Source organism: Hyla sarda, chromosome 10, assembly GCF_029499605.1.
Source record: "Hyla sarda isolate aHylSar1 chromosome 10, aHylSar1.hap1, whole genome shotgun sequence".
Taxonomy (NCBI): Eukaryota; Metazoa; Chordata; class Amphibia; order Anura; family Hylidae; genus Hyla; species Hyla sarda.
In genome coordinates this window covers 12,459,551-12,472,858 of record NC_079198.1, presented here as the reverse complement: position 1 = coordinate 12,472,858, position 13,308 = coordinate 12,459,551, and the positions used below count along the sequence as shown (strand labels likewise).

The following is a 13,308-nucleotide window of genomic DNA, read 5'->3' as shown; positions in this document are numbered from 1 at the left end:
ATTTAAAAAAAAAAAAAAAAAAAATGTTTTCCACCGGAGTACCCCTTTAACTCCTTAAAGGGAACCAAACCTCAGATTTTACCATATATAACGCTTGGAAACGTTTTTTGCCCCCAGGAATGGTGAAGATATGAAGTTATAAAGATGGAGCAGAGCGGTGACGCAAGCTGTCAATCAAGCTGACAAGACGGGGCCACAGCAAGAGTGACGGGGAGCAAAGGGTGCTGGTAATTATAAGTCCCACCCAGGGTAATATTTGGACATTTGGTAATATTTGGCAATTATGGACTTTAGTATTTTTTCACTTTAACGCCATTGACCGTGCAGTTTCATTATCTTTATATTTTCATAGTTGGAACATTTACGCACGCGGCGATACCACATGTATTTGTGTATATTTTTGTTTACTTTTTTTATTTAAACAATGGGAAAATATTTATTAGAGCAGGGGCTTATTCACATTTGTTATCATTTTTTTTTACATTTTATTTACTATTTATTTAAAGGGGTACTCTTTTATTTATTTATTTTTAAATCAACTGGTGCCAGAAAGTTGACAGATTTGTAAATTACTTCTATTAAAAAATCTTAATCCTTCCATTACTTATTAGCAGCTGTATGCTACAGAGGAAATTCTTTTCTTTTTGAACTTTTTTGTCTTGTCCACAGTGCTCTCTGCTGACACCTCTGTCCGTGTCAGGAACTGTCCACAGCACCATAGGTTTTCTATGGGGATTTTCTCCTGCTCTGGACAATTCCTGATACAGGCATCAGGTGTCAGCAGAGAGCACTGTGGACAAGACAAAAAAAGAAATGAAAAAAGAAAAGAACTTCCTCTGTAGCATACAGCTGCTAAAAAGTACTGGAAGGGTAAAGATTTTTTTTTATAGAAGTCATTTATAAATCTGTTTAACTTTCTGGCACCAGTTGAGTTAAAAACATTTTAACCCAGCATAGTCACTACACAATGAATGGAGTCAGGGCTTCTGGCTCTGGACACAACGTACATTTGGGGTGATCAGCTGATCGGCAGGGGTGCCGGGTCCTACTGATCAGATATTGAGGGTCCTGAGGGTAGGCCACCAATTAAAAGGATGGCTCACTGTACTGCAACTTCCAATGCATTCTATGTTACTCCTGTTGGTAGCTGCAAGTAAGTGGGAAATCTGGACTGGGCATGTTAGGAGGCCCCCCGACACATACACATTAGATGGTTGGCTTTGGTTGACACTTCAACCAATGTGGATATCCAGCTTAAAGGGGAACTCCAGTGGAAAACTTTTTTTTTTATGAACTGGTGCCAGAAAGTTAAACCGATTTGTAAATTACTTTTATTTAAAAATCTTAATCCTTCCAGTACCTATTAGCAGCTGAATGTTACAGATGAAATTATTTTCTTTTTGAATTTCTTTTTTGGGAAAGAGTCCACATTGCTCTCTGCTGACACCTCTGTCTGTGTCAGGAACTGTCCTGAGCAGCATAGGTTTTCTATGGGGATTTTCTCCTGCTCTGGACAGTTCCTGATACGGGCATCAGGTGTCAGCAGAGAGCACTGTGGACAAGACAAAAAATAAATTCCAAAAGAAAAGAATTTCCTCTGTAGCATACAGCAGCTAATAAGTACTGGAAGAGTAAATATTTTTTTTAATTGAAGTAATTTACAAATCTGTTTAACTTTCTGGCACCAGTGGATTTAAAAAAAAAAAATTTAATAAAAATGTTTTCCATCGGAGTACCCCTTTAAAGGGAGGAGTAGAGAGGGGTTGGTGACCTTCAGGACTCACGTTGACCAAAAGCGGGCCCCTTCTCTCTCGAGTATTTGACTACATATTGTGTTAGTGGGGGCTTCAGATACCTGGATCTCCTTGATATGGAAGGTAATGATGAGAATGAGAAGGATGATGGTGGAGATGCTGATGGTGCATTTCATCAGGTACAGGTAGACAAACCACTGCAAAAACAAGAAAAACATAAAATATATATTAAAACAGGATGACAACACCATAAACTGGACATACAGATTGTAATATACATAGTATGACCGGCCCAATAGAAAAGAATTCTCCAGTAGGCCCCAAAGGTCCATCGGACGACAATTCAATATGGAGGTGACTTTGAAGCCAATCGGTTACCACTATGGGATGATCATGAATAACCTATTAGATCTCATTGATGAAATGTAATGTGTATATATAATGATACCAATAAAGATTATCAAGTGATTAAGATTTTTTAATAGAAGTAATTTACAAATCTGTTTAACTTTCCGGAGCCAGTTGATATATATATAAAAAAAAAGTTTTGGCCTGGAATACCCCTTTAAATTCTACAACTTAAAAAATATGAACAGTGATTTGTAATAACATTTATATTATAAACCTGCGCTTTGTCTATGAGTCATAAAATACAAGATTTTATAAGGGAGTCTACTGTGTTCACCAGACCCGGTTCTATATGAAAGAATTATTGTTCCATCGTAATGCCGAGGAGATGACTAGAGGGTATTGTAATGTAACATGGTGCCAGCTGGTGACATATGAACAGATATGTGTGGGCAGATGGGACCCTGGCCACGGCTGTATCCTCATGTTACAAGCCAGCAGGTCATGGTCTGTTTATGGCTAGTTAAAGGGGTACTCCCCTGGAAAAAAAGTATTTTTTAAATCAACTGGTGCCAGAAAGTTAAAGGGTACCTTTCATCAAAAAAACTTTTGATATATTATAGATTAATGTATGCAGAATAACTTTCCAATTGCATGTTATTAAAAAATATGCTTCTTTCTATTTCATTTTCCACTTTGAAAAAATGACCACTAGGGGTCTCCCTACTAGTCCTTTTTTTTTATAGATTTCAGACTCATGCTGGAGTCCTAAATCTCAGACTGCAGCCGGGACACAGACAAACTCACCACTGCTCACTGCTAGGGAGCAGTGCTGAGCTTGTCTGTGTCCCGGCTGCAGTCTGAAATCTATAAAAAAAAATAAAAAAGGACTGGTAGGGAGACCCCTAGTGGTAATTTTTTCAAAGTGGAAAATTGTATAGAAAGAAGTATATTTTTAAATAACATGCTATTGGAAAGTTATTCTGCATACATTAATCTATAACATATCAAAAGTTTTTTTGATGAAAGGTACCTTTTAAACAGATTTGTAAATTACTTCTATTTAAAAAATCTTAATCCTTCCAGTACTTATCAGCTGCTATATGCTCCAGAGGAAGTTCTTTTCTTTGTGAATTTCCTTTCTGTCTGACCACAGTGCTCTCTGCTGACACCTCTGTCTATTTTAGGAACTGTCCGGAGCAGGATAGGTTTGCTATGGGGATTTGCTCCTGGCATGGACAGAGGTGTCAGCAGAGAGCACTGTGGCCGGACAGAAAGGAAATTCAAAGAAGAAAAGAACTAACTGTGGTGCATACAGCAGCTGATAAGTACTGGAAGGATTAAGATTTTTAAATAGAAGTAATTTACAAATCTGTTTAACTTTCTGGCACCAGTTGATTTAAAAAATTTTTTTTTTCCAGTGGAGTACCCCTTTAATGTCCTCGCTCTGCATAGACAGCAATTCGACTACAGGAAATATCTCGCCTGGTCAAAGAGCTTTACACATTACTTCCTGAGGTTACATTATCTGCGGTTTGTGCTAAATATAAAGTTGCAACATAAAACTATTAATGAGTTCGTCAATGGCCACTATAAAGCCATTGAAAAAAAAAATCCTTCGGTTACCACAAAACCACGTACAGAAACTCCCACATACCATAGCGGCCAAGTGAGTAGGACCACGTCACAGCAACTCCTTCTGTGTGTCCGGTTGCATTAACAATCACTTTCTATTATAAGTCAAAATAATTTACCCCACTAATGCCTCACAATGTCCTACAGCACCCAGATAAATACTGTATTTATACAGTGCCCAGATAATGCAGCACTAATAATGCCCTACAATATCCATATAGTGTCATACAGCACCCAGATAAATATTGTATTCATACAGTGCCCAGATAAATATTGTATTCATACAGTGCCCAGATAAATATTGTATTCATACAGCACCCAGATAAATACTGTATTCATACAGTGCCCAGATAATGCAGCACTAATAATGCCCTACAATATCCATATAGTGTCATACAGCACCCAGATAAATATTGTATTCATACAGTGCCCAGATAAATATTGTATTCATACAGTGCCCAGATAAATATTGTATTCATACAGCACCCAGATAAATACTGTATTCATACAGTGCCCAGATAATGCAGCACTAATAATGCCCTACAATATCCATATAGTGTCATACAGCACCCAGATAAATATTGTATTCATACAGTGCCCAGATAAATATTGTATTCATACAGTGCCCAGATAAATATTGTATTTATACAGCACCCAGATAAATACTATATTCATACAGTGCCCAGATAATGCAGCACTAATAATGCCCTACAATATCCATATAGTGTCATACAGCACCCAGATAAATACTGTATTCATACAGTGCCCAAATAATGCCACACAGTATCCATATAGTGTCATACAGCACCCAGATAAATACTGTATTTATACAGTGCCCAGATAATGCAGCACTAATAATGCCCTACAATATCCATATAGTGTCATACAGCACCCAGATAAATATTGTATTCATACAGTGCCCAGATAATGCAGCACTAATAATGCCCTACAATATCCATATAGTGTCATACAGCACCCAGATAAATACTGTATTTATACAGTGCCCAGATAATGCAGCACTAATAATGCCCTACAATATCCATATAGTGTCATACAGCACCCAGATAAATACTGTATTCATACAGTGCCCAGATAATGCAGCACTAATAAGGCCCTACAATGTCCATATAGTGTCATACAGCACCCAGATAAATACTGTATTCATACAGTGCCCAGATAATGCAGCACTAATAATGCCCTACAATATCCAGATAGTGTCATACAGCACCCAGATAAATATTGTATTCATACAGTGCCCAGATAATGCAGCACTAATAATGCCCTACAATATCCATATAGTGTCATACAGCACCCAGATAAATACTGTATTCATACAGTGCCCAGATAATGCAGCACTAATAAGGCCCTACAATATCCATATAGTGTCATACAGCACCCAGATAAATACTGTATTCATACAGTGCCCAGATAATGCAGCACTAATAATGCCCTACAATATCCAGATAGTGTCATACAGCACCCAGATAAATATTGTATTCATACAGTGCCCAGATAATGCAGCACTAATAATGCCCTACAATATCCATATAGTGTCATACAGCACCCAGATAAATACTGTATTCATACAGTGCCCAGATAATGCAGCACTAATAAGGCCCTACAATATCCATATAGTGTCATACAGCACCCAGATAAATACTGTATTTATACAGTGCCCAATTGCCACACAGTATCCAGATAGTGTCATTCAGAACCCAGATAAGTACTGTATTTATACAGTGCCCAAATAATGCCTCACAGTATCCAGATAGTGTCATTCAGAACCCAGATAAATACTGTATTTATACAGTGCCCAGATAATGCAGCACTAATAATGCCCTACAATCAAGAGCAGCATATGTTCGCTATGGGGATTTTCTCCTACTCTGGACAGTTCCTAAAATGGACAGAGATATCAGCAGAGAGCACTGTGTTCTGAAAAGAAAAGAATTGCCTCTGCAGTATTCAGTAGCTAATAAGTACTGGAAGGATTAAGATTTTTTTTAATAGAAGTCATTTACAAATCTGTTTAACTTTCTGGCACCAGTTGATTTAAAAAAAAAAAAAAAGTTTTCCACCGGAGTACCCCTTTAAGAAAAAAAAAAAAGTATACATTTTTAACTTTTCACTCCATTATCAATAAAGTTTCACTTGTTCAATTGAAATTCCAATAAAAAAAAATGTGCAAAGTAAAAAACCGTATGGTGAAAACCGGATGGAGCCGTACGCACATACGATTCTGTACTGTTCCCAATGGCTCCCATGTTAAAAAAAAAAAAAAAAACGTATATGTTTCAATACGGTTTTTCACCCGGACCAAAAACCATGGTAGGCTATAGTTTTGGGTACGGGGAAAAAAAACTGACAAAACCGTACAAGATGCAAAACGGACACAACCTGATGCATGGTTTGGCATACGGTTTTCAATGGAGAGTCAGTGCATACGGTTTTCAATACGGTTCCGTACGGTTTTCAATTTGAAAATGTATACGGGAACTGTATTGCAAAAACGTGGTGTGAACCCAGTACATGTTCAGATCTTTTTTTTATTGGAAGCTTTGGGGCTGTAATGGGGTCACATTAGCATTCACCAAGCTTTCCCTGGATCAGATATGACATAGGAATGATAATGATTTTTGGCAGAGAAAGGAGGAGACGTTCCCGCCTGATACCATGAAGGGAAACATTTTGTTTGCTGAATGACAGAATGGCTTCTCCCGTCCTTCACCCCTGGACGAGCGCCAGGTCTCTCCTCCTTCCTGTTAATATCTCCTGTATGTACATAGTCCACCTCCTCTCCTGACTGTATATACCATCAGCAAACTCACACACCACCCACACAGCTCTGTATGACGGGAATGTTTTTTATTTATTTATTTATTTATTTATTTTTTATAATTTTTTATTTTATTTATTTATTTTATTTAAATTTTTTTCAATTTTTTTTTATTTATTTTTATTTTAATTTTATTTATATATTTTTTTTATTCTGTATGACGGGAATGTTAGTCTCTGTCCATCAAATTTTTCCAAAAAGGGTTAGTGAATGTATGCCTCTAAGAGAACCCTCTCATCATCGAAGGCTGGTGGCCTTTGGCTACTAAGATTGAAAAGCTTCATCTGAGTAGTGTTCCAAAACTGTCCGTCCATATAATGGCAGCAGGGTGGTCACCACTGGGCAACTTGACCACCACCAGTAGCCTGTAAATGTCAATATCCTATTAGTAATATAGAAGAGGGAGGAAAAAAAGCAACAAGAGGTGCGCCCCTAGTGAGGACCGTTTGACCGTGGGATAAAAGGAAAATCAAAGATGGGTTCTTACCCTTAGGTGTTGTGCTCTGGGCACAACACCTACAGTAGCGTCTGGAGAGAGAAAACGGAGGCAGGGGTGTGGAAATTTAAAAAAAAACTACTTGTCCAAGGGACTAAAGCTGAACACAATCTACTTGTCCCTCAAGAAAATCCACTTGTCCTGGCAGATAAAATAATTTCCACCAAAATAGTCTGATCCCCCCCACTAGACCACCAGGGATGGATATAAGATCCTTTAGACACTGCTGACAGCGGTGATCTAATGGGTTAATAGGTGATCGCAGTATGCCAGGATATTAGCGGGGGGAGAGCTGTAGCTCCTCTTACACCCCAGACAAGCCCAGAAAAGTCTACATGTAACTTTTTGATCACCTTATAAAAAATTTCTCATATGAAGTGACCAAAAATGAGCAATTCTGGACTATTATTTACATTTACACCGTTCACCGTACGGTTTAATTAACATTATATTTTAATAGCCTGGACATTTCCACATGCAGAGATACCAATTATGTTTATTTTTGTACATTATTTTTATTTAAAGAAAATTGGAAACTTTTATTAGGAAAGGGGCTTATTCACATATATACGCACTTTTTACAATATTTTAATCAGTCTCAATAGGGAATTATGTTACTGGGGGGGGGGGGGGGTGGGGGGGTTCTGCTTCTCCAGTTTATATGGTGCATTTTGTGTCAGAAAATGCTGGAAGTTGCATTTAGTTAGTAGATAACTACAACTCCCAGCATGCCCTGATACAGCCTATGGTTGTGTGGGTGTTGCAGCATGTTGCACTGTATAGTAGTACAGTTAAGGTTATTGTGTAACATGCTGGGAGTTGTAGTTTTGGTTCGTGTCAGCTGCAGAGCCATAGTCTGTGTCAAGGAATACTGGGAATTACAGTTAGTAACTACAACACCCAGCATGCCCTGATGTAGCCTATAGCTCTGCAGCTGACCCGAACCAAAACTACAACTCCCAGCATGTTGCACTTTATAGTTCTACAGTTTAGGTTATGGTCCAACATGCTGGGAGTTGTAGTTTTGGTTCGGGCGTGTTTGCGTGCATCCGTGGGGCTCTTGGTTGTCGGGTGAGTATGAAGGGGAGGATTCTGGGGGTGCAATTCAGTGCGGGGGCCACTAAAAATAAATAAAATTAGATGGCACAACTGCCCTAATGCCCGACTGTTCCTATACAAAACATTTATGCATCCACATATCATACATGCACCAGCCACTGCCCCCATATACATATACACACACACACCCCCGCTACTGCCCCCCCCCCCAACATCATACATTACATACACACATACACTCACACCATGCATATACACCATACATATGCACACATCATACATTACATACACACATCACACATCCATCATACACACATACACTCACACCATACATATACACCATACATTACATACACACATCACACATACATCATACACACATCATACACACATCATACACACATACACTCACACCATACATATACACCATACATATGTACACATCATACATACACCTGCCGCTGCCCACCCCACATCATATATCACATACATACATACACACATCACAGTTAGACAATATACACACATCATACATTACATACACATCACACATAGACACATACACTCACACCATACATAGCCACCAGTGTTTTCCAAACCAGGGCGCCTCCAGCTGTTGCAAAACTACAACTCCCAGCATGCCCAGGGCATGCTGGGAGTTGTAGTTTTGCAACAGCTGGAGGCACCCTGGTTGGGAAACACTGATATACACCATACATATGCACACATCATACATACACCTGCCCCCCCCATTATACATTACATACACTCACATACACTCACACCCTACATATACAACCACCCTTCCTGCTGCCGCCTGTATTCTCGGTCTCCTCACCTGAGCCGCCATGAGTGGACATCAGAGCTGTAGTCCCGGCCGGTGTGAGGTGACATTTCCGTCCTCCCCCTGTACACGGCCACTTTCCGTTAATCCGGAAGTGGTCACCAAACTGTGCCTATAAATGAATACTTTTTTATGCAAACTGTATGCCTGATGAAGGTCCCTGTCCGGGATCAAAATGCGTTGAAAATAAAACTTTAATACCTGACTTGGGGACCAGCTCCTTCATTTGAGGAACCCATTTCCTAAAAACTTTCTTGCTGAACATCCTATTAGTAGAAGGGTTACCCCCTAGGCCAGAGATCCCCAACCCAGTTCTCAAGGCCCACCAACAACCAAAGAAAAAAAAAAAAAGAATGTTGGTGGGTCTTGAGGACTGGGTTGGGCACCAATGGGCCACCACGTGTGTCAGACCGCTCCTACACCAAAGTTGCAAATTTTTTTTATATACTTGAAATGCATTGTAGCTGTAACACATATACATACTTCAGAGTTCATAAGATGTGATATACTCTGCAGGGTGCTCAGACAGCTTGTAGGATCTCTTCAGCTTAGGCCAGTGGTCCACAACCCAGTTCCCAAGGCCCACCAACAGTTCCATGTCCTCTCCTCTAGGCCAGAGGTCCACAACCCATTCCTTTAAGCCCACCAACAGTCCAGAATTTGAATGTTTTCCTGTTCTATTCCAATGGCGTAACTGCAAAAACCCCGGAATGTTGGTGGGTCTTGAAGACTGGGTTGGGGACCAATGGGCCACCATGTGTGTCAGACCCTGCCTACACCAAAGTTGTTTTTTTTTTGTTTTATTTTAAAGAGTACCTCTCATGATCTTGTTAAATGTTATAATCCTCCCAGTTCACTACCCCCACCATGATAAACCACCCCCTGCCTTTATTTTTATTATTTTTTAGTTTTCTACCTTGATATTGCTCTATATTTTCTGCTCAGTCACAGCCAGATTCACAGACTGGGAAGGGGCGTTCCCCAGCAGGCGTGACATCATCTAAAGCCATACAGGGGAGAACTTCCTCCTTCACTCTGCTACACACACAGCTCAGAGCAGTTCAGTGTGAGATGAGCTATGATTGGCTAAGGCTGCACACACACACACACACACACACCCTTCAGCACTCCAGACTGCATTTCCAGATTTTGGACTTCTGCCAGGCCAGCAGGAGTCCAAAGTCTGTGCAAGAGATGGTGGGGGAAATATGCTCTGGACTAGTGACCTAGTGGCAGCTTTTTTAAACACAAATAAAACATAGAAAACTTTTTTTTTTTTTTTTTTAAACTACGTACATTAGAAAGATTTTTTTTACCATAAGGAGTGCAATAGCTAAAAATTAGTTTTAATGAGAGTGACCATTTAAATACTTGAAACGCATAGTAGCTGTAACATATGTACATACTTCAGAGTTCCTAAGATGTGATATTCTCTGCAGGGTGCTCAGACAGCTCGCAGGATCTCCTCGGCTTATAATACAATGGCATCTTTGTGTTAGCGCACTGTTTAAACACGGCAACGTAAGATAATCTTTGATCAACGGTTCAGGATGCAGAGCGCTGGTATCGAGCCAGGGCATTGTGTATAGAAATGTATATATTTGCTCACAGAGGGAACGTGTTCGTGTGCCATATGTCAACAGCCTGTGGGAAACATGATGAAAATAAAGGTTCTGCCGGGTGCTAATATTGTAGACAGAAGAACAGCCGGTGCAATGATGTAGGACAGTGGTCTCCAAACTGAGGACCTCAAAATGTTGCAAAACGACAACTTCGAGCATGCCCGGACAGCCAACGGCTTTTTGCAACTCCAGATCCGCTCGTCGGGACAGCAACAACCAACAAAATGTTTTTTATCCCATGATAAGACTTATAAAGAGATGGGGGTTGGGCATGTTATCTGGACACTATTTTCGATAAAATTTGGCTAAAACCGAAAACATTGGCAGGATCGGCTAATCATCTAATGTGCATGAGGCCATGCCATGTATGGGCATGCTGGAAGGTGTTATTTTTGCCTTATCTGGAGGTCCACAGTTTGGAGGCCACTGATGTAGAACATTGAATGTCACTGGATCCCCTTCAGGTTCGGAGTCAGAGTTAACTATGGCCACCATCCCATACCATGGCACCACCAAATGGCAAACCCAGCACTTGAATGAAAAAGTCTACTAACTACTCTAGGAGGCCATGTAGGAGTTAAAAAACAAAGTTTAGCATTTACACCCTTTGGAGATTATGACCTTTTGCAACTCCAGATCTGCTTGGGTCAGCAACAACCAACAAAATGTTTGCTATCCCGTGATAAGACTTTATAGCAGCACAGCGACAACATGGACGATACAGATAGTGACATAGCATAGACGTCACACCAAACACACCAAAACCCTACACCCATTATGTCCCCATCAGGTTATAGAGAAGGGAGCACAGTCCCCAAAAAAGTATCAAGGGTATGCGCACAGATTTGCTGTAGTATTTACAGCCCCCATTCTTCATAACGCTACCAAATATTGGTTCCTGAGGGATTTCGTGTCAAAAAGTGTCCTGTGACTTCTTTATTTTTGGATTACAAAACGGTGGCAGCCTATCTACGTGAGAACAGTAGGATCTGGCGGTTGAAACCCTACGTGCCAGACCCTTCTCTTGGGTGAGAATTGGGAGGTCCCCATACTTTTAGATGGTCAGCTGGTCTAGCCAACATGTCTATGGGGAGCCTTTATGGTGCACACCCATTCTACTGGCCTTGATGTCGCACATAGAACTTGCTTCCTTGATCCCACACTTGGTGTTCAAACCTAGGGCACCACACAAGATATTAAAGGGGTACTCCGCCCCTAGACATCTTATCCCCTATCCAAAGGATAAGGGATAACATGCCTGATCGTGGGGGTCCCACAGCTGGGACCCTCGCAGTCTCTGTGCAGCACAGTGGTGTGACATCACGAGGGATGTGGTCGTGACGTAACGACCGTTGCCTCTGGTCCCCAGCGTTCCAAACGAACGCTGGGGGCCAGAGGCAATGGTAGTGACATCACGTCCCTCGTGACGTCACACCACGCCCCCTCAATGCAAGTCTATGCATCCCATGATATCAAGACCCCCGCCGCCCCCGCTCCAAGTGTTCGAAACAAAATGTTCCGAAAGAAGGGGCAGCGGAGTACCCCTTTAAGGATGTGGCCCATGTTATTTGGGCACAATATTAGATGATTTTGGCAAAAACAGATAACATTTGAAGGATCGGATAATCATCTTATGTGTATGATCCCTCCAAACTCTTCCCCGATGGTGGAGAGATGGGTCAGACATGTTGGAGTTCAACATGTCCCATTCTTTCGTTCTTGGTGAGAGTCTGACAGTGGCTTTCTCCACTCTCCCTGGGAGGAATACATTGTGTATAGAAATGTATATATTTGCTCACAGAGGGAACGTGTTCGTGTGCCATATGTCAACAGCCTGTGGGAAACATGATGAAAATAAAGGTTCCTGCCGGGTGCTAATATTGTAGACATAAGAACAGCCGGTGCAATGATGTAGGACAATGGTCTCCAAACTGAGGACCTCAAAATGTTGCAAAACGACAACTTCGAGCATGCCCGGACAGCCAATGGCTGTCCGGGCATGCTCGGAGCTGTCGTTTTGCATCATCTGGAGGTCCAGAGTTTAGAGAGCACTGATGTAGAACATTGAAAGTCACTACAAAGTAAGCCCCCGGATTGCACAAAATGGGAAGGGAGGGGTCACATGACGGGGGGGGGGGGGGGGGGTAGTTAGCGGAGCATAGGGTTAAGGGGTTAGAGCTGGAGGGTCAGCAAGGGGTTAAGTGAGAGGAGCTAGGAAGCAAGGAGCTTAGGGTCAGCAGGAACAGGAAGAGGAGGGGCCATTCTGGAGAGAGAAGCCGTGTCCCGCCCGCCCTGTAAGCTGGCATTGTTGGTGGGGGGTGGATTTTTGGCTTGTGGGTGGGAATGTTTAGTTCTGTCACGGCGGCGTGAGCGGGAGGGGGATTTGGAGGCAGGCTGGAAGGATGGTGGAGGCCCTGGTCATAATGGCCAGGGGTAGCTGGGTTGGGAGCCAGTTAATCATGGGGGTCCCTAGTGGAAGGGTCAGAGTGGGTCTCCGAAGGCGGTGCCCTTGGGTCAGGTGATGGTCGACCAAGGGCAAAGTAGGAGACAGTGCTTGGACGTGAAGCTGCCTTCAGGTCCCCTTCCAGAATGGGGAGGGTTAGTTATTTTTGGAGGGGAGGTTATGTTAACCCTGTATCAGGTGTTTGAAATGTTATTTAACTTTGTTGTTATTTATTAAAAAAGAGTATGAAATGTTATTTATCGTTATTTGT

The 13,308-nt window shown here is 41.4% G+C and overlaps 1 protein-coding gene across 1 annotated transcript in view; it reads right to left on the bottom strand.

Moving 5' to 3' along the window:
- KCNN4 (potassium calcium-activated channel subfamily N member 4) overlaps positions 1-13,308 on the bottom strand; it is an 81,190-nt gene that overhangs the window by 30,779 nt on the left and 37,103 nt on the right. Inside the window, exon 2 of the mRNA XM_056542551.1 lies at positions 1,856-1,951. Within this exon, the coding sequence (XP_056398526.1) occupies positions 1,856-1,951 (96 nt within the window). The remainder of the gene's footprint in view (positions 1-1,855; positions 1,952-13,308) is intronic.